Source organism: Epinephelus moara, chromosome 12, assembly GCF_006386435.1.
Source record: "Epinephelus moara isolate mb chromosome 12, YSFRI_EMoa_1.0, whole genome shotgun sequence".
In the NCBI taxonomy this organism is placed as follows: Eukaryota; Metazoa; Chordata; class Actinopteri; order Perciformes; family Serranidae; genus Epinephelus; species Epinephelus moara.
This window is the reverse complement of record NC_065517.1, coordinates 24,623,751-24,646,168: the sequence shown is the minus strand read 5'-3', so window position 1 is coordinate 24,646,168 and position 22,418 is coordinate 24,623,751. Positions and strand designations below refer to the sequence as shown.

General features: G+C 42.6%; 2 protein-coding genes and 1 long non-coding RNA gene across 9 annotated transcripts in view; 2 read left to right on the top strand and 1 right to left on the bottom strand.

Annotated features, from left to right (window-relative positions):
* sash1a (SAM and SH3 domain containing 1a) overlaps nt 1-10,823 on the top strand; it is a 258,572-nt gene extending 247,749 nt beyond the window's left edge. For all 6 annotated transcript variants that reach the window (XM_050058761.1, XM_050058762.1, XM_050058763.1 and 3 more), the window contains 3 exons: nt 296-1,326; nt 4,878-5,009; nt 6,793-10,823. In XM_050058761.1, coding sequence (XP_049914718.1) covers nt 296-1,326; nt 4,878-5,009; nt 6,793-7,053 — 1,424 coding nt within the window. In that variant the 3' untranslated portion in view covers nt 7,054-10,823. The remainder of the gene's footprint in view (nt 1-295; nt 1,327-4,877; nt 5,010-6,792) is intronic.
* LOC126399038 (uncharacterized) overlaps nt 1-17,702 on the bottom strand; it is a 31,603-nt gene extending 13,901 nt beyond the window's left edge. Inside the window, exons 1-2 of the long non-coding RNA XR_007570841.1 lie at nt 17,647-17,702; nt 12,973-13,037 (exon numbers count right to left, since the gene is read on the bottom strand). This is a non-coding gene — a long non-coding RNA (uncharacterized LOC126399038). The remainder of the gene's footprint in view (nt 1-12,972; nt 13,038-17,646) is intronic.
* An 831-nt stretch (nt 17,703-18,533) lies between these two features.
* The window catches only part of usta (uronyl 2-sulfotransferase a), a 91,785-nt gene continuing 87,900 nt past the window's right edge, over nt 18,534-22,418 (top strand). Inside the window, exon 1 of one of the 2 annotated variants that reach the window (XM_050058771.1) lies at nt 18,534-19,068. In XM_050058771.1, coding sequence (XP_049914728.1) covers nt 18,837-19,068 — 232 coding nt within the window. In that variant the 5' untranslated portion in view covers nt 18,534-18,836. The remainder of the gene's footprint in view (nt 19,069-22,418) is intronic. The other variant, XM_050058772.1, reaches the window with a different exon arrangement.

The following is a 22,418-nucleotide window of genomic DNA, read 5'->3' as shown; positions in this document are numbered from 1 at the left end:
ATTCTGACCCTACCATCTGAATGTCGCAGCAGAAATCCAGACTCATCAGACCAGGCAACGTTTTTCCAATCTTCTATTGTCCAGTTTTGGTGAGCCTGTATGAACTGGATTGGCTGATGAACTATTTGCATTAACGAGCCGTTGAACAGGTGTACCTAATAAAGTGGCCAGTAGTGTATTAAAAAGCAGTGTGTAAGATTTTTGGGGGATTTAGTGGCGTCTAGAGTTGGGTTGCACTTGGGTGAAACTGTCTACGTGTCGTTACTAACAGAGAATAAATGTTTTCATTTTGCAGGTAAGAGCAGAAAGGCTTCCCGTTCCAGTCGTTCCTCAGCCGGCCTCCAGTCTCCAGACTACCCCACACTGCCCATGACCCTGTCCACAGAGGCTCTGCAACAGAACAACAAGAACCAGCGCACAAAGTTCCCCAAAAGCTTCTTCATCAAACCCTCCCTGAAGGGCTTCAACCTGCTGGGGATGCGCAAAGCCCAAAGACGGTCCCCCATCCCAGCCAGCCGCAGCTGTGAGGACCTGGACGGACCCCCACAGCCCATTGGACCTTGGAAACGCTCCCACTCTCTGGGAGATCTGCACTGGGAGCAGAACATTGATCAGAAAGATCTGGGTGTGGAGCTTAAACTCACCAAGGAAGCACCCAAATCAGGCAACAACAGCCCAGCCAAGGTCTGTAAAGATGAGGGTTCACCAGCTCAGAATGGGACTCCCACAGTGAGCCCAAAAGGAAGGGCAGACAGGCCACCCGTGCCCTCCCAGCTGCCTCTCCGCCCCCCTTGTCCCACACCCCAGTCCCCCAACCCTCCAGAGCTCCTCTCTAGTCCTACTCCAAGTCCCCCTGATTCTAATGCCAGCGGGGAGAGGGTCATCCGGACTCACCCCAAAAAGCCTCCAGTCCCTCCTCCCGTTCCTGCCAAGAAGTCTAGGGAAAGACTCGCCAACGGCCTGCGTCACCCACCTCTCTCCCTGCCTTCCTCGCCGTCACCCACTCCCTCCCCCACCCACTCCCTCACCCGTTCTCACCCCAGCAGCCCCGTCATCCGCAGCCCCAGCTTCGGTGCCCCAGCTTTGCCTGCCAAGACCCCGAGCACCCCCGCAAGCCCCTGCGCCACCTCATCCGCCTCATCCTTGGGCGAGGAGTCAGGCACTCCACCAGCAGTGCAGCCCCCATGGTTTTCAGATCTGGGGGGCAAGGTTGCTGTTGCAAGGAAGGTTTCTCATGCGAAGATGAGTCCTGACCTGTTCACCCTCCTGGAACAACGGCTGGAGGCTGAGGGCATCGATCTTACGGAGGAGCCCTACTCTGACAAGGTTAGCAAAGAATCATTAATCTAAACATGAGACAAGAAAAATCACCTCACAGTTTAGATTACAGATATATTTGGCATGACTTTTGATTGTGTTGCAGATCGATAAGTACACAGATGCACCATTTGTATTCAGTTAATAACCTCCTACACTTGATATTCAATTCAAAGTATGAAAACTCCCAGACTTGTAGTAATTCATTATTCTGAGCTCTTTGTACATGTAAGTTTTTGTGCTGATAGATAATCAAGAAAAACATACACACACTAAGGTTCAGAGATGAGGTGAGGAATTCTATTTAAAAACCACATCTTAGCCGGCTCATAACAAAGTCATATGAAATCATATTTCCATGGTTAATTTGAAAATGGGGCTCCGGGACACCTCTGGGCTAAACGTGTCTGGCGTCAGGCTCTTTTAGTTTAGCATCATAACATGCCTTACTTAACTCAAGTCATAATTTAACTTCAGCTTGGATCCAAATTACTCAGTCCAACAACACCAGCGGCTTACTTTGGAACTCATTTAGTTTAAAAATAGAGACTAATAGAGTCTAAAGTTTGTGTGTTCCTCTTTGTGTGCAGATGCCTTTTTGTTTGCATTTGTGAGAGGGTGTGTGTGTGTGTGTTTTCATGATAATAAATACGCTGCCTCGAGCTGAGGGAAAGACTGTGGACTGAGTCTCACTATGATGCGGTTCAGACTGTTAAGTTTATGGGCTGAATCTTACTGAAGGCAGACGGGGTTATAAAACCCTCTGCCACTCGCCAGACCCCAGGCTGGGCCTCTTTAACATGGTGGAGCCCCCGACACTGGCAGGAAAACAACAAACACACACAGAGGCATCAAGACAGGAGGTGAGAAACAGTGCGTTAGACCACAGCACAGCTCGGCTGGATTCTTATTAGTCAGAAGTGGGTTGGCAGGAACATGAGAGGCACGCTGCGGCTGCAGTAGCAACATGTAGGGTCTGAACATAAAGGCAGTCAGTGGTGTCAAAGGTCATACAGCTCTAAATATTTTGAAATAGATTCTTTCCATATGGTAATTAAGCTGTGCAAAAAAGAGCATTTGGCCTTGGTATTGAATATCAGCACTTTCTGACAACAAATGTTACCACAGCACTGAGAATCTAAAACAATTAAGTCTTAAAAGTTGGCACTGAATGTTCGGTTTGCCTCATTTAATTACTCATTTATGAGACATTTGCCTATATAAATTATGAGAGGAGGAGGTTTCATTTCATTTTTCAGTTTTTTAGGAAATATTTAAGTTTGGGAAGTTGTTGTAAACCTGCTGAAGACGTAACAAATCAAACATTTTTCCTCTTACCTGTAGTGCCATTAGTCAGTCTGGATTGTTTTGGTGTGAGGTGCCGAGTGTTGGAGATATCAGCAGTAGAGATGTCTGCCTTCTCTTGGGCTGCCCCCAACTAAGAATTTTCCTAGTCGACCAATAGTCATGATTTAGGGCCATTAGTCAACTAGTCGCCCGCATGTTTACAAAATTAATTGGATTATGGACTTATATATTTTGGGTGGGGCAACACAATGGTTTGAGTTGAAGGTGTGAGAAAGAATAGTATCAGTAACATTGTTAACACTGTGCTACATTACAGAGAAATACAAAACCGTACTAATGAACCTTCATTAATATAGGCCTATATTTTATCTACAAGTGCACGTCACACACTGAGCGAGCCGCCTGTTAATGACGCTGTGGGCTAATGGGCATGTAGCTACTTCCATGTTTCAGATGATACGTCATGTTTGTAGTCGACCAATGAAGATGAGTTTACATATCACCTTGGGTTCGTCCTTCACCTTCTCAAAATGATCCCACACTTTGGATTTCCTGCCCGACATGTTATTAACTAGCCTGTGGAATAACCGCAGGTACCAGCCCTGTAAAGTAACGTGACGCCTGTCTGACTGCTGAGCATGGCCTCTTCCTGTGTCTGTCCTTTCAAATTAAAGCCCTGCATTGTCCAGTCATATAGGCTTTGATTTATTTTGACAGGTTGCCGCTCCTACTAGAGTTTCATGTTTTGTTTAGTTTTTTTTCTGCGACTAAGCGACCAATGAAATCTTGCTAACTAATGACCTTTCTGGTCGACTAGCCTTTGGTCGTCTATTAGGGGGCAACCCTACGTGGAACTAGATGTGTCTTGGCTTATTGAGCTCAAATCATCAAAAAATAAGATTTGAACAACTCCAAAACTATGTCTCTTCCCAGAAATCATGACTCGGTCAGTCAAGATAATCCACAGACCTTGATGTGAGCAGTTTTATGTAAGAACTATTTTCTTTCTGCCGAACTAAACCCACAAACCGAATCACTGCGCAGAGGGAAGCATGAAACTGGTACATGCTTTCTGGAAAGAGACAGTGCTGTTGAGGGTTTTTTTTGGTGTTTGAGCAAAAACTAAGTTCTGTCTAGTTCTATTGAGAAAAGGCAGACGTCACTACTACCGGTATCTCCAACACTCGGCAACTCACACTAAAAAAAAATCTAGGTAAAAGGAAAAATATGTATTTTGAATTCTGGAGTGAACTGTCCCTGATGCACTTTGGAATATTTTATCCAATTTAAAAAGAAAGCGGTCTAGAAAAACATGTTTATATTCCTAAAAATAAACTATCCAAAAAGTACAATTGTGGTAAAGGTATCATAATGGTATTACGAAATTTAAAAAAAAATCTATCCATAGGAACGATAAGAGAGAATAAAACAATTACTGTATGTCTTAAAACGTGTTCATTGTTGGCTGCCTTAAGGCATCTGGCCCCGTCTTATCCAAGCAGTACACAGGGTACGTTTGTATGACCTGCTCTCCATCCCTCTCTCTGGAGAGATCAGTTCCTCCACCCACCCACCCTTTGATCCTCAAAAGATCTGCAGTCCAGTTTGGCCAACCAAAACCAGGCCTGGCTGGAAACCTGCCATTGCTCCAGGTGTCTACACAAAGAGAAAGAGGGAACAAGAAAACATGTTGAAAAGGTTCAGCAGAGCTTTCAGCCCAGCTTCATCGCTCACATAGCCACTGCTTATATAATTCTTTAAATAGTCACCTCTCCTATCCTAATCTTTTCCCTTTTATTAGTGCAAAACAAGATAAAGCTCACCAGCAGAAACAGACCTACAAAGCATGATTTAACTCTACTTTCAGTGTCAGTAAAAACAGGGATTAGGGTGTTGGTGATTAACTGTACAAGAGCCAGAACAAAATACACTGACCTGAGTTTAATTATAGACTCTATATTCTGCTGTTTGTCTTCATATGTCTCCGACTCTCTTTAGAACTATGCTCATTACCTCAGCAGAAGATGTTCTTAGAGCAGTAATTTGACGCCATTAGTCTGCTTTGTTCAGTCATGAACAAACAGATCTGTGTCCTCATAATGACTGTAATAAGTCAAAATGCTTCATGTTGTTTCACACTGCTTACGTCTGACCTAATGTCTTCGTCTCTGAAAACACAGATTTGCATTTATCCGTGTGGTTTAAATGCAGTCCTCTTTAAATATCCCTTCATGTTCCCTTCTCTCCTCCAGCATGGCCGCTGCGGCATCCCCCAGCCGCTGGTGCAGCGTTACTCTGAGGATTTGGAGCAGCCCGTCAAGGATGTGGCCTCCACCATGGACCAGCTCCGAGTCAAAGAGCTCCGTAAACAACACCGCATGGCTGTAAGGCAACAACACTAAGCACTTCATATCAATGGAGACAATGTTGGAGGGTGTTTTGGAGTTATAGAGCTATATAAAGGCTTGGTTAGGTTTCCTAGAGAGTACAATGCAGGCTGGAAAATAGACCAGTGGTGACAGTAATTTCCCTGGACCCGAGGCTGGCGCCTGAGGAGCTGTGATTATTGTGCTTGCTTATAGCTGTGGTTGGTGACTTTTAAAAATAAGTTTTTCTCATTTTTGACAAATCTCTATCCTGACATAAGTATATAAGACACCTAATCTTTGAAAAAATCGTGTTCCTCTGCCTCATCTTAGTGCTTCTAATGGCTTTTGCAAGAATCCACTGTGCCTGAATGGACCGACCAATCAGAGTGTCTGAGAGAAAGTAAAGTATCAGAGAAACTGTTTAGCTGTAAAATGAAAAGGTTTGTGACCTGGCCGGTGAGTGTGAGCTTAATTTTTGCTTGGGTGTTCCCAACTTGGCGACCAGGTCACAAATTTTCTCATTTTACAGCTAAACAGTTCACTAAAATATGTTTCTGAAAACATCTGAGATGTGATATAGGCAATGCAGTTACAGAATCTTGATTCATATTTGATTAGCGCTGCCTAGTTTGACAGTTTGACCGCAGTTCACAAGCACTGATTTACATGATTGACAGCTACATTAGAGACTCCTCTGCTCTGATTGGTCGGTCCATTCAGGCACAGTGAATTCTTGCAAAAGCCATTAGAAGCACTAAGATGAGGCAGAGGAACACGATTTTTTCAAAGATTAATATTTCAACAGCGCTGCATAGTTTGACAGTTTGACCTTAGTTCCCAAGCACTGACTGACATGATTGACAGCTGCGTTAGAGAATCCTCTGCTCTGATTGGTTAGTTTTGTTAGGGGCCTTACAAATGCTGTGTCTTTAACTGCCTGGAAAATGCGAGGTTGGGCACTGGGTGCTACTCCTGTGTCTACTCTGTGCAAACTTTCAAGGGCGCGGAGGCAGGTTGCGTCTGAGGTTGCAAAGCAACCTTGACAAGCATCATATAGCCTATTTATCTGAAATCCTGAGTGCAGAGCTGATCTTCTGCCAGGAGCTGTTTATAAGTGTGTAGGCCTATCGTCCGTGGGACAGATGTAAAGCTCAGACAGCCCTGCATCAAAATAATCAACTTTTCCATGTTAACTACAGACTGATATTGATGGAAGAAGAGAAAGGTATGTCCGCTGTGATTGGTCGGTCATCATCACAAGACATGCGGTGCGCACTGCTGCGTTCCAAAAGTTGAGCTAGGTTTATCTTGCCCTGAAAAATAGGCACTCAGGAACTCGTGCGTGCCATGACGGCGTCACTCTGGCATTTGAGCGTGTCTGCCACGAGTCTACACTGAAAACAAGGGATTTCTGGGCGCCAAAAACGCGGCATGTGCATGGCCCCTTAAGGCATAGTGGAGTCTTGCAGATTCCATTAAATGCAATAGGCAGAAGAACATGATTTTTTTTCAAATATTATCTGTCTCATGTACTACTGCGTGGATGTAGTGACAGTTTCAGCAAATATGAGAAAAAATGACCTACAAAAATCACCAATTGTAGCTTTGAATATCTCACAAGCTAAGTAAATGTGTGGGGAATTTTTAATGCATTATTATTATACTTAACCACATGACTTTACATGATTTGTCAAAAACAAAAACAAAAAAAAAGCTAAAGTTGTCTGAAATTTGAAAACCTCACCACAGATCTCTCTGTATATTCACTAATGCCTTTTTACCCCACTATGTCACACAGATTCCCTCTGGAGGTTTGACAGAGATGTGCCGGAAGCCTCTGCCCTCAGGTAACATCAGCACCGTCTCTGACTGGCTCACCTCCATCGGCCTGCCCATGTACGCCGCATCTCTGGCGGCGGCGGGAGTCGACACACTGAGTCGTGTGGCCTTGTTAACAGAGAGCGGCGTGTGGGAAGCAGGTGTGCGGGATGAAAGACACGCCCGTCGGCTGGTCAGTGAGGCACGATTGGTCGGCTCGCACAAAGAGGTGCAGTCCTAACTGTGCTGGTAGAGTCGTATTAGATAACAGGTATAACTCACTGGTCAGCACCATCTCATTTAAACATGGTCAGTAGGCGGGTGAAGACAAGTTGGCCGCTGGACTCGATGATCACACGAGTGACCGCAGTACTTCCTGTCTTGCATGTGTCAAAAGACTTCAAGTGAGCCGCCCTGCTCTCTGATTTTCTTTCTTTTATCACTCCTTTCTCAAATGTTTACGGCGTTTGGGAGTTTCTCCTAAGACAAGACAAGATATCAGATGCCTTTTTTAAAAAAAGACTGTAGACTCACTCTATGGGATGGCTTCCACTCTGAAGACACCCCCGAAGTCTTAAAATAAAGACTTGGATCTGCCTTGAAGGAAGATAGCACACTCTTTTGTAGGATGGATGTTTTTTTTTTAAATACAGAAAGGACGGTTTACTTCCTGCATATTTCATAAGTGCTTCATTTTAATCCTTTGCGGTAAGGCAACATTATCTGAGGGTCTTTTACGGAAGTAGCTCGGCCAAAGTGATTCACTCCTCATTCAGCGTTTCATTCCCACTAATAGGTTCATAATGACTCAGATCACTTAGTGTCTGGACTTCTAATCAACTAAACACACACACCAAACTCTGAGTAACTGGTGGTTTTGAGATGGCTTATTTTGTATCATGTTTCTGTATTATAGCATAACGCATATCTTAATTTTAAAATGATTTATATGTTAAAACTTGTGTTTGCCTTTTGAATGTTGCAGCCTTATTTCGAGGCCAGCTCTCAGTCATTTCTAAGCTGAAACAGCTGACGTCACACCTTTATATTTCATATTATACTGTGTGTCCTATTTCACTGCATATCTTGGATGCACGATTTGCGCCGGTATGAATACAAGTCTTACAGAAAGCTGTTTTACTCCAGTAATCACAATCAGCTTTCACAGCAACAAAACATTCCCCGTGCATCCAAGCACGTTTTAAGTTGCCTTACCATTACGAATGAATAGCTTCATCACATAGAACATATGTATAGTGTTGACTATACCGCCAGGCTGAACTGTGCTGAAGGTGTGAGCCTCTTTGTTCTGAATGTGTCTGAGAGATAATTGAGATTTCATACACACTCAACCACATCATTTCAGCTGCACACATGGACGTGGACCACAGAACATGCCCCCGATGGATTGTGGTTTCTATACCAGCGAAGCTCAGATGATAAAGCAACAAACCCACAAGCACGACACAGACGTCGTCCCGTGTTCAACGTCCCTGTTCGACACATTCGCTGTACATGTTCCATACAGATGGTTGTGGGACAAGAGAGGGAGTATAAAATGTTCTGAGACACAGCTGACATCTGGGCTGTCATATCTGGAATTTATTGGACTGTCTACACTTGGTTACAGTGTTGAGGGGTTTGATTTACAGCTGGATAATAAGCTGTTTGGGGCTTTTTAAAAACACCTTATACTGTAGCTATAATCAGAGTCGGTCTGAAATTCTAAATTGGAATTTTCTAAAACACACTGAGGATGGATAGTAAGGTGGTTATATCAGGTGAAAAACTGACCTCCAAGGTCAGCATACATGTACGGCGTGATTTTACCAAGTAGGACATGTTCCTGGATCAACATTCCACATTGCAATCAATCAGTCACAGCCCTGTCTCATCTGTTAAACTGTACAAAATTCTTAAAAGCTACTGCAGGTTTAGTGAGTTAGCTTGCTAACTAGGGAGGCTATGCTAACAAGTAAACTTGTCAATACACTAGAAAATTAGCAAGTAAGCTTGCCAAGTAGGTAGGCTATGCTAAGCTAACCAACAGGCTAGATTATTGTTGACAAAGATTAAAGATAATATTTTTCAGTTGCAAACATCTGCAAATCACCACATTTCCCCAGCCTACCTAGTTAGCAAGCTAACTAACTGCTATGTTGGTATCCACATGAACAAATTTTCCAAAATCAGCCTGATAATGATGGTCCTGGATGAACCTAACCAAATCTATCCAGAATCAACATGGAAAAAAGGAGGGGACATGTGTTAATTGCAAGAATTTTCAACTAAAAATGCTACTATCCTCACTCTTTGTTAATGCACAACTTATAAGTTAGAATAGCCTACCTAGTTAGCAAGCTATTTTGCTAATATTCTAGCCTATTAGCAAGGTTACTTCTTAGCATGGCCTACCTAGTTAGCAAGCTGTTTTGCTAATATTCTAGCCTATTGGAAAGCTTACTTGTTAGCATAGCATACCCACCTAGCAAGCTAGCTAATACTCTCATCTATTGGCAAGTTTACTTATTAGCATAGCCAACCTAGTTAGCAAGCTGTTTTGCTAATATTCTAGCCTATTAGCAAGGTTACTTCTTAGCATGGCCTACCTATTTATCAAGCTGTTTTGCTAATATTCTAGCCTATTGGAAAGCTTACTTGTTAGCTTGCTACCTAATACCTAGCAAGCTAGTTTGCTAATATTGTTATCTAATGGCAAGGTTACCTATTAGCATAGCCTACCTACTTAGCAAGCTAACTCGCTAATATTGTAGTCTATTGTCAGGTTTACTCATTAGCATAACCAACAAGTTCAGCATTACTGAGGATTTGGTTTAACTGTACTAACTTCAATTTGTAAAACTAGCTTAGCTCTGAAGAAGCTGAAGTGCAGGATCAGCACACTGATGATGTCAGAGGGCTGTGATTGGTTAATTGCAATGGTCCAGGAATGCAATGTGGGATACTGTTCCAGGAGCATGACCTACTTGGCAAAATCACATTGTGCTGCCAGCATACACTATGACACTAAATAGTTTTGTAAATCAGGGAAACACTGAGTCGGGTCAGCCTGTTACAAAATGACAGGCTAAAAACAGAATAGAAACTAATATCCTCTTTCATTTGCGCACTTTGCATGAATTGGAGCTAACATTTGTGTTTTTCTCTCTTTTTTCTAACAGCAAAGTTCGATCTTTCATAGTCAGAACTGAACTGAATATTCCATGGAGTTCACATTTAAACATTTGACCAAGTGTTATTGCTAAAATTAGAGGATTTTTTTTTTTTTGCAGTGGGCACTTGATAGGTAGATGTTTGATGCCTTTTTCCTCTTCAATCAAAAGTGGTGCTCTGAGAAAGAGAGGGTGGGGGTCGTTATTATTAACAAAAAAAAAAAGTAAAAGACCCAAGAAGTGTTTTGTAAAGAATGAAAATACTGACACTGTAAATGCACTTTAGAGGGTAAATCTAGCTGTTTTATAGGCGGAATTGGCTACGTTTGGTTCACAGGTCCATAAACGGACGTTTGTTGTCAGGTATTGTAAAGGGTTTCAATGGGTCATGCTGGTATTTTATTTTAGTATTGAGTTCCCAATGCCAAGTTTGATAACCATTAACGGGTTAACCTGTTCCAGTTACTCACTTCCAGTTTGTTTTTTGCAGTCTTATAAAAAAAATAAAATTCTTAATTACATATATGAAATGCTTAGCAGAAGTTGCACATTCTGTATATGTAATTGATATTTAAATAACTTATTTTTGCTTTTTTTTTTCATATCAACTGTAATTAGCTGTACTATATGAATAGCAATACCTTCCTGCATAATGCATATTGCTTTAGCCAGTGAGGAACTACAGTATGTATTGTAAAATATGTGTACAAATTATTTTATTTGGTTTTCATCTACCTAATGATTGTCCATACAGATTTGCTTGTGTATTGAAACAACAAAAGTAATGTCCATAACTATTTGTCATTCTGAAATATAATAAAAACTGTTTCTTGCCATACACTGGCCTCCTGATTCTCACTTTACACACACACACACACACACACACACACGCACAAACACACAGTAGTGGGAAGATTTGGGCATGGACTACTGGCTCTTTTCATCCATGTGGTTAACTGTGACACTGGACGTTGGCCTGCTGATAACTTTCCCTAATAACATTTTGAAATTAAAAATGAAAAAGCGTGGATGGGCGACAAAAGGAATAATAACACCAGACCTGATTTGATTAAACACCGCCTGGCAAACATGTTATTATTTTATTCTTAGATTTAAGAAAAGAAAATAATCTATTGTTCATTCAGGGTTTGGTCAAATGTAAAAAATAGAACACAATGCTGTGACCTTTAATGGGACGTGTACTCTCCAGTATCTCTGAATAGCAGCTCCTGTACTTGTGCTGCCTTCCAGTCACAGTCGGATGTTGGAAATTTCCATGTCCAATATTCATACTTTGTATCATTCATATGTTCACTTATTTAAATAGATAAAAAAGATAGCAGGACAAGTTCATGAAGATATATGTGTAATATTAATATTTATATTGTTTTGTAAGGCAAAGACAATTGATATTATATTTTTCATATGGTTTATACTTTTAAGTCACGGATAATTGGTCATTTATATCTTATACAAAGACAATATTAAAAGGTAATAAATGTATATGTAGAAAAGTCTTAGGTACAAGACTTTTATAAGGTATAAGGTATTTATCTATATAAGGAAGCTGTCTCTTTCATTTTGTTCAATAAGATTTTGTTTCCTTCCACTCCTTTTTGAATGTGTAAATCAGCCCCGTTGTTAGCCGTCCTTTAGCCATCATCATCCCCGTTGTTAGCCGCCCTTAGCCATCATCAGCCTCGTTGTTAGCCATCCTTATGCCCTCATCAGCCCCGTTGTAAGCTGTCTTTAGTCATCATCAGCCCCGTTGTTAGCCGTCCTATACCTACCATCAGTCCTGTGGTTAGCCATCCTTTAGCCGCCCTCAGCCCCATTGTTTGCCGTCCTTTAGCCATGATCAACCCGTTGTTAGCCTGTCTTTTAGCTGTCATCAGCCCTTTTTTTTTAGCCGTCCTTTAGCCATCATCAGTCCGTTGTTAGCCTGTCTTTTAGCTGTCATCAGCCCTTTTTTTTAGCCGGCCTTTAGCCATTTTCAGGCCCGTTGTTAGCCGTCCATCAGCCCCATTGTTAGCCGGCCTTTAGCCATTTTCAGGCCCGTTGTTAGCTGTCCTTTAGCCCTCATCAGCCCCATTGTTAGCCGTCCTTTAGCCATCCTCAGCCTCGTTGTTTGCCGTCGTTTAGCTGGCCTCAGCCCTGTTTTAGCCTGTCCTTCAGCTATCATTAAGCCATCCTTTAGCCGTCATCAGCCCTTTTGTTTGCCGTCCTTTAGCCGTCATCAGGCCCATTGTGAACCCATTGTTAGCCAATCGTTTAGCTGACATCAGGCCCGTTGTCAGCTCATCCTTTAGCCATCAACAGGCCCGTTGTTAGTTTGAGAGAGACAGCCAACGAGCTTGACGAAATGCCCAAACGGAAGTATAACACAGAATGTATCAAACTGTATGGACCTTGAACTAATGACGAGGTAGAAATCTTTATGTGACATCCTATCGGGGACCAGATTTGGCCCAGAGCATAAGTTGAGTATCACTGGTTTACCAATGTAGGCTTCCATGGGCGCTACCATTGTTATGTGATGTCAGACAACTGCTTCTTTATGAAGTCAGGGTAGATGGATTTGCCCACAGTTTACAAGTAGGAACCCCAACTCTGAGTGGCGTTTCATTGTACTTTTTCTAGTAGGTCAGAAATTTTCGAGTTCCAAATTGTCTGGAATGCAGCGTTACTATACTGTCAAAGGTTCAGTTGGCGTTTGCAGCTATAAAATCAAGGAGCTTAACAACATTGTCTTGCTGTGTCTGGCTTGTTATGCCTTCTTTAAAGAAACTACACACATCTGTTCAAGACCAAGACAGCAGAGTTCCACTGCCTCACTGGCTCTTGTTACAGTACAGCTGTTGTCAATGAAACCACAAGCAAGGGTTTCTAGTCTTATTCATGTCAGGAATCCCCAAATAGGCACTCAGCAGAGCATGGACCCCAGTTTGATAAAATTTGGTCCCAAAAAAGAGATTTTACTGGCATACCTTGTCTCTCAGCTGGTGTCTGGTGTTCTTCTGAGTCGAAGCAGACATAACTGAACAAGCATGTCCTTTAAAAAGAAGAAGAAAACCTGATTAGTGTGTCTTCCTCGGCTAGTTGCTTGTACCTTTAAGACAGGAGTCACTGTCCAATAATTGTCCTTCATACAGCTGTAATAAGCAGTTAGCTCCCAGTTCACGACTCTGTCTTCCACAGATACAATTGCTCATCCAATTTAAAATGTCTCAGGAGGGGAAGACGAGACCTTATTGCAATGAGGACTTTCTGCCTCGTGTTTCTCACCATTATTCTGAACCACCTTCCTCTGCAGTGTTCGTGCATGGCCGTACCAGTGTCTATATACAATCTAAAATCCCTCAAATTCTGCAGCAGGATCACAATATTTCACCGTAAAGGAATTAGATTTTATTTTAGGATTCCTACAATGACTCCTTTCCTTTTAAATTACTGGATCACAGCATACTTTATCACTACAGAGCATGAATAATTAACAGACACAGAGTCACAGGAGAGCGAGAATAATAGTCCTCATTCATAAACTGTAATGAGTGTCGCACTTTTATCGATCCTTATAGGGTAATTCTCTTGCCACTTGTTTCTCTGCAGGGAGGTCAGAAGTCACTCAAGTAGTTCCTCTGAAAGTTTGTGAAGTATCATAAAGTTTACTTTAGTGTTGGATGACAAATCCAACTATTTGAATTTGCAGCCCCCAGGTTTATTCCCCCTGCACAGAAACCTATTGATTCTTAATATGGTAGGGTAAACTCAATTAAGTGGCCCCTTAGTCTTAAGCGCAGTGAGCCTTGTGGAAATGTGCAAATGGTCATCATGCCAAAATGAGGTTCATTTCTCTCTGTCTCCTAATTTTTTCCAATAATATTATTTACTTTAATTTGACTTTAGTAGTGTACACAAACCTTGAGTAATCACAGGTGCATAGACTTTGTTTATTGAATCTGTATGACATTTTACAAACACCAAACTCGGAGGACCTTCAGTTGAATCTGAAGTTGATTTAAAAGCTAAAACCTGCATGACACATCTCGGCTTATTGTATTTTAAACATTGGAGTTTGTTTGTGCTTCCTCCATGTGCTCCACTTTCCTTCCACAGTCCTAAGAAAAGGTATGACACCACCAGAAATGATTTGGTTTCAATCCCTCAGCCAGTAGCTCTGATTAGACTTAAACCTGATTTAAAGCAGTGACCTTACAGACATCCATACTATTGTTCTGTGTAATAAACCCCAGTGCTTCAGGGGAGATTGGGCTATAAACCCATAATGCATTCACACTCATTTTGCCTAGCTTGCAAAATACAGTGCTGTACATTTCATTTACCTGTGGAAAAGCCAACAGGCAGAATTATTACGCTCTTCTTTATTGCCTTTTCTCTTTTAAGCCAAATTGTTTCTCACAGCCGTTGCTGCTCCCCTGACTACTGTAGCTGTCACCGGTGAAAGTCTTGGTGAGGTAGTTAGCATGCTGAATGACTGTTGTTGTTTCCTAAGTGCAGGTGTAGTCTAATGGTGGGTTCTTCTCCTGCTGTGGAAGGATATATGACTCAGTGTACGGTCCTTACAGCTGGCCTCAGGGGAAAGAGAAAGTTTAAAACACACAAACATTCTCATACATAACAAGTGAGCAGATACTCATCTCAACTTCTTTTCAACATCAAGCATCTTTACCTGTCCATAAAGAAGTATTTCACTGCTGGAATGATGGTCTTTTTTTTTTTTTTTTTATAAAACTCTGTAGTAGAAATACTTTTGAAATTGATGGTACATGATGAATGAAAACAAAAGAAAAAAGGCTGTGGCATTTGATTTTGTTAAAGAGGCAAAATACCTACAATAACAAGAAACACTGCCCCTGTTGGTGGCCTAATACAAGTTTGTCTATTTTTCCACAGGAAACTATGTAGTAGTGGAATGGTAACAAACAATCTTGAATTACAGTAAAACGGTAAGTTAAAATATGTTTTTGCAAACACATGAGGCGAAAAACAAGCGATGCAGTAATAGAATCGTGGTGCATATTTTGTCAGCATAGCCAACTGCAGTTGGAGCAGCTACGTTAACCTCCTTCTAGCTACATAACCCGCCCACCTGAACCTACTCGTCAGTGCATTATCAGTCCCTCTTGCTCCTTGGCCTGGAAGCAGAAGTCTCAACGTAACTGCTGTCAGCAGTTAACTAGCTATGTAGTACTACATTAAAAGAGAGGTGGTTAAGGTTAGGGTAAGGCAAGGAAAATATAAATAATATATTTATATAAATATATGTAGGGTAAGATGGGGTAAGAATCCCTGTGGGGTAAGATTATGATTATCTAGTAGTCATATGTAACCTCATATAGTTCATATAGTAGTAGTATATTATTGTAGTTTTAACAGCTTTCTGGTGTTATTAGCTAGCAATCATTAGCATTGCTAGTAATCTAGAATTAGCCAAAAAGTTTTACAAGCTTGTTGGAGGAAGGGATCCTGAAATACAAAAAAATAAGCCTGAAATAAAAACATCCTAAAATAAAAACAAGTAGCCTGAAGGAAAGGCTAAAAGGTTTCTAGATAATTCATTTATGGGTCAGGGTTGGAATTTTAATTTTATATTATTAATCAATCAATCAATTTTATTTATAAAGCCCAATATCACAAATTACAATTTACCTCACAGGCCTTTACAGCATATGACATCCCTCTGTCCTTAGGACCCTTGCAGTGGATAAGGAAAAAAAAGTATTTTTTAGTTGTTATTATTATTATTATTATTATTTAGTTAGATAGCTCGTTTTGAGCTTGGGGGCTTCTTGCCCCAATAGTGGATGAAGATGCCCTTTTACCAAATACTTATTTTTGTGCTGTAACAACAAAATTGGCCACTGTACCATTTTCTCCCAACATTGTGTTGGTTTAGGGGGCGATCACACCTACAAGGAGCACTAGAAACGAGACGCCAGTAAAAATAATTGATTCCCTATGATACGGCGCATCTGACTGGTTTTCAAGCATTTTTTATGACGAGCGTCTTTCTGGCATCTTTTCAGATGTGTGTTCTTTTTCTGGCGTCTTTTTAGATGCGTGCTTGTAGACGCTGAAAGTTCAGGCGCCAGTAGCACCGCCAGCAGAGCAACGGCAAGTGCCCTCCTTCATCTTGGGTCCATTTTCAATGATCGCCTGGTTGCGCGCACACACCCGCTCTACAGGCGCTCCTTGTAAGGGGCACTCATTGAAACCTGTAGGTGTGATCGGCCCCTTATGTATCTTCATCCTGCACATGCTAAAATCACATCGGAATATGTTTTAATTTTACAGTAAATTGACTCTGTTCTTAAAGGGGGCATCTTCCCATATTTTACCCTATATAACATATTTCATATTTTCCTCGGGGTGAGGGCAAGGGCATAAGGTAACTACAATGGGTCCCAGTGCAGGCTATTATAACGGGCCCTAGCGCACGCTATTGTGCTCATGTCATCTTGTCACATGATCCATGACTTGACATTGGAATATATCAACAAGCAATCATCACTGCATATCTTTATATAACAAAAAGTACTATATAAATAATAATAAAAAATAATTTAACAATTTGAATAGTTGATTTATAGTTATAGAACAATAGATTTAAAGAATAGTTAATTTATAATTATAAATTAAGCATACAATTTTGTTATAAATGCTACTGACCATTTTACAAAAAAAGAAAAATTAACATAATGGGGGTGGGGTTGCCTTTTTCAAGGGCACATACAGCATGTGGCACTTTCTTTTATTTAATGAGAGTTCTTAGTTGAATACAGGCATATTTTCAAAGTGGCAATCACTCATAAGGGCCCATTCTCCACCTGACGCACTGTTTGGAAGGCCCATAGACATATATACACAGACTCCGCATCGAGCGCTGAGCCGTACGTTAACATCGCCGCCATATTGGATATGGCAAGGCTGCGCTGTAAACTAATACAAGTAAATGGACTTAATTTCATAAAGCGCCTTTCTACAAAGAAATTTACGTTNTTCGGCAAACCACCGTTTATTACTGAACAGTAATAGGCCGTAACCACGCCAAAATAACCCACAAACAAGAACTTAGCTGTAACTCCAGCTGTGCACTCCTGCTCTCTCCTCCAGCTCGTTCCTACACACACCAGCATGCAGCGGCCCCCATCCCCGTCACACTCGCACCCCGCCCCCCTGCCTATACTCATTCAATCCCAAACATGCCATTAACTCACAGAACACTGACATTATAACAGAACATTTACTGCTGGGTCGCTACAATACACACACACACACACACAGACACACACACATACACATATATATATATATATATAAATACTTGTATTAGTTTATATGTATATATGTCTATGGGAAGGCCCACTTTCTTTTTGGGCCCCCAACCACACAGGCCCCAGTGCAACCACACTGCCTGCACTGTCTCTGTGTAAGGGTAATGGGAAGGCTACATCTTGCTACTTATGCTAATGCTACATTAGCAGTTAGCTAACCTTAGCTATGACGTATTACCTTAAAAGAGAGGCGGTTTAAGTTAGGATAAGGGTAATGGAAAGGGTTACAGCTCGTTACTTGTTAAGTGAATTACGTATTATGAACTATAAAGCAGATTATAGCTACATTTGATCTCATTTACTCACCACAGTGTAGCATTGTAGCAGGGTTCAGCTAACGGTGGTACTGGTAGGTTTGTCTTGTGCTAGTGGTGGGCGTGGCGTGGTTTGTGAGGGCGGGGCGTGTTTCTTCCGCTTTACAATACAGGAAACAAAATGGCGCCGCTTCCTGTTCACAAACTCTAGTAGTAACAGCTAAACGGTGCGCTAAAATATGCTTCTGAAGACATTTTAGGCGGAAAATGGGCGATATGGTAACAGAATAATGGTTTATATTTGATCAGCACTGCTTAATTTACCGTTTAATTGAAGTTTGGTCTGCTTTTGAGAGAAAGCCGTGTTTATCTTATGGCTTCTGTACTCTTTGTGTTGGCGGTGTCAGGCATACAAATGTGGAAGTACAAACTCCAGGTCGGCAGCAGCCAAGGAAACAGCAAAAATGAGGTGAGAGATGAGCAACAGGGAGGTATGGGCGCTGGTAAGATGGTGAGAAGTTTACCACAGTTCATTAAACATACTAACCTCATTGTTTTGATACACAGCTGCTGGCAAAATATCCCTGTCAGTGGTGGTAACGCTGTGTGTTGCATTTTCTGGATAATAAGCACTTTATGTCCGTGTCATATCTCAAAATCATTAACAAACTACAAACGACCTCTATCATCACATTGTAAAGGCTGTGGTAAGGGATAAAGCCACCACTCTTTTATATCAACTGAAATGAAAATAGGTTTTAAACTCTCTCCACAGAGAGAGGAGGTCCTCTCAGTCTCTGCTGAGGCTGCTGCAAATCAAACTCATCTCAATGAAAGCCCACCGACTGCCTGTAAATGCCCCTCTCCTCCCTGAACACTGGGTGACGCTGTTTTTACGCACTGCAATCCAACCCAAATCCTGTATGAGGTGGAAGTTTTTCCTCTTTCCACGTCCAGTAATCTGACACCCAAAAAGACTCGCAGCAGAAGGATGGACCCTTAACTCGGCTGGAAGGACGGAAGGAAGGAGCACTCACCCAACGAGCGCAAACGAGAGGGACCGAGCAGAAGCCGAAACCGCTGTGCGCAAAAACAACCCCGTGGCTGCGGCAGCGGAGGAGAGGCTGGGTGCCTGCGCGTCTCCAAAATAACTGGCCGTCCGCTTCTAAATGCTCCCGAAGCGACAAGTTTCACTTTCCACAGGCGGATGGGTGACTTTCCACGGCGCTTTGTGAGGAGGAGATGATGAAGAATTTCAGCGGCAGTCCCCTTCACAGCAACAACCAGACTCCCAACCACGTTAGAGAGCGAAACAACAGAAAGTACAGCTTACTCTCTGTTATACCGCTGCGATTCTCCCTGCGAGGTTATGGTTTCTGCATGGCTACGCTGTTCCTCTTCTGTTTCGGCTCCCTTTTTTACCAGCTGAACGGAGGACCCCCTAAAATCCTGCTGGACATCCGACAGTATCTCGGTAAGAACTTTTTCATTTTTTCCTCTGCTGGCCGAAGCGCGTCATCATCAAAGAGATTCTTGTGAATAGAAGTTGCAGTGCACGTCTAGACGCTCTGCTTTGATTAGACGTGTAAAGGAAAGTTCATCCAAAAAATGAAAAGGGAACTACTGGGGCTTGCACCTCTCATTCACTCCTCTTTTATGGTATCACCCAATGCGTCTTCTTTCACCTCAGAGGAGTTATCTTGACCTCCTCTGATCATTCATAATATTTAAACCTTCAAAATAGCTCCATGTGAAGTCACTGACACATTTTAGTAAGAGCCTGTTCTGACATTTAAACGTGCACAACTGATTTAAAAATATCATAGTTTAAAATTCAACATATTAAGACCCCAAAATCCTGAGGAATGCCCTCCCCTGTGCACCATCTGAAGATCAGTTCTGACTTGCCGGAGCGAGATTGGGATCTATTATGGTAACAGGAACACTCACAGCAACTGTAAAGATTCATACTGTACGCGGATGATGACTGACACCTCTTCTTGCACAGCCAGCTGGTGCGCTCCAGCCACACGGCGCTCATTACGCACGACTGGCACCGGTGGAACAAGCGCGATAGTGTTCCTGAAAAACTAAATGCATGCTGGTGTTTTGAGACGGCTCAAGCGTGCTGTGTGTCAGGCTCTGTGCTTCTATAATCGAGACAGTGAGACGCATGTGGAGCTGGTTGTTATAAGGTAGATGTTGCCAGCTGTTTTCATAGCAGAGAGATAGGTTTCTGATTTGAGGTAGTGTGCCCTGAGGGGAATGAGTTTTTCTTTAGATAAGACTGGCACTGCTTTATTGGTGTCATTACAAGAAGAAAGAGGATGAGAGAAAAAGAGAGTCCATGTGTGGCTGCATCTGCATGAACGTCAGGGTTTTGGTTGAGATGTATCAAAAGTCCAAAAAGGAAGTCTGCTTGTGTGTTTATTTTTGCTCCAGTGACTTAAGAGCAGCTGATACTCTCCACACACACACAGAGGTGACTTCTTATCAGCCGTGTCTGCAGTTGGGCTGCAGCTGGGGAAGCGTGTGTGTCTGTGTGTTGAAAGGAGGTTGTGTTCCTACCTATTCCTCGCAGAGGACTCGGGGCCTTTATGACGTGATAAACATCTGGAACAGAATAAGAGTCACTCACCAAGTCAGCCACTAATCCCGTGGGTCAGATTGGTTTCCTGTAGACACACATGGCACATGCATGTGCACACACACACACACACACACACACACACACACATGCCTGCACGCCGCAGCTGTCAAGAAATGATTTTGATTTGGTCCAGTGTTGCAAAACAAAAACACAAGATGCTTTCAACGTGTAGTTTGCGCAGCACATGAGACACATCTGTCAAATGCCGACCAATAACCGAATTAAAAGCCAGTTTTATAGAGTTATTTGGAGAGTGTTAATACTGCCTTCGAAAATGTGACTTGATTGCCCGAGCAGACTCTGTGTACACTGCACACACTGAGGCAAAATTCAATCAGATGAAAGTTTGCCTCCTAAATGTGATTCAGAAATTGCAGCAATCGAAGCGAGCAAATTTCAGTTTAGAGAGGAAATGCACAAAGCTAATGCGCGCACAGTCGTACAGCTGTTATGTCTGTTACGCTCACTTTCTCGCTAAGGAGCACCCTGCTTCTGAGAATGCTGTATAACCTGAACACACACACACACACACACACACACACACACACTTATCAGCTGAATCTCAAACACTTTATCACACAGGGACAGGATGAAGCAGATGTGTGTACTATAAGCACAGACTCACACCAGCAAACAGACAGAAACAAATATATTATCTGCACCGTCATAATCCACCAGCGCTTAAACGCACGTGGACCACGAGGCTGAGGAATCCCTCTGTTAGAGAATGACTGGGCCCACCTGCATGACGTGATCCTCGCTGCAGCTCTGCACAGGGACCCCGAGGGCCTGTCAAACACACTGACTCTTCTATACTCTATCAACCTCAGGGAAAGGGGGGGTTTCTTATGTAACAGTGACACAAACACACTGTAGCACCTCCGCTGGGGTCTGGATGAGTAATCGTCTCCGCTCATTACGATGCCGGGGCAGGGAGAAAAGGCTTTGTTCCAGAATCAGATGGCTGCGAGCTGAAAGACAGTGGCGCTGTGTTGAAGTAATTGATAAGCGGGATTTCAGTAATGGGGTTTTCAAGATAGATTTATGGGGAAGGACGGGGAGAAGTTGATGGATTGATAGGCTTCAGTCTCGAGCATTTAAAGGAGAGAATTAAAAACTGGAAGAAAGGAGGGAATATTCCTTAAGAGTGGTGGCAGAATGATTTCGGAGAAAGGTTGGCACAGAACCTAATGTTCCACAGTTTCCTCTTTGTGTCTCTCTCAGTCGTCAATCTACGTCTTCTGTCTGAGTGTCATACTGTAGATCGATGCATGGAGCAGCTCACTGGATGAGTCAGGACTCCAGCACATAGTGTAGAGGAAACTTCTTACCCCACCAACTGGAGCTAATGAGAAAATAAAGAGGATATTCAGCATTACTAATCCGCCAATGTATGTGCACTGTATGTGGTGACGGGCAGGCCAGCAGCCTCCTACAAGCATCCAGTGATTGGCCGATTTATTTACCTAAAGCTGACTTGTGTTACTTTTGGCTGTACTGTGCCGAGATGAAGGTGAGGATTCCTGGTGGGGTAAGTGAACGTGGGTGTGTATGGGAAAGAGAATAGTAGGTCGATTTTGTGCGAGTGTTGCTCCGCACTGTAGAGGGAACAGACCCTGTTTTGTCTGGGCCGGCGTGGAGGTTGGTGTTTGAGGGTGTCACTCAACATATAGCTGCAGCTACTAAAACGTGCAGACCTTTCAGACGTGGACCGACAGCCTGTCATGGGCCCTTTCTCACACTTTCTTAATCTCTGTCTCGCACACATACATACTGACATCACCTCGACCGATGCGGCTACTTTGCCAAAAGGCCTCAATTTGAGTGATGTCTCTGTCTTGGAAGGTGTGTGTCTTCATGTGTGAATGCACAATCACGCCTGGCTGTGTAGCAGTGATTCCCCTGACGTTCGGCTGAGCTGGAAGGGCTCTGACTGAAACATGATTAAATTCTTAGAAAGGTGGACAGCTCGTTTCGCCTCTGTGGGCCGACCTGACTGTTCACAGGTCAGGGAAACACCGGTGTGAAGCTAAATGACTGAATTAAATGATTAGTTGTCAGTTTTGGACACGTTTCATAGAAGCGACCGATTCTCTCTCATATTTCTGTCATAGTTTAGCTAAGACCTGAACCTGCCAGAGTTTGAAGCCTGTATTTGGCTCTCTCTGCTTATT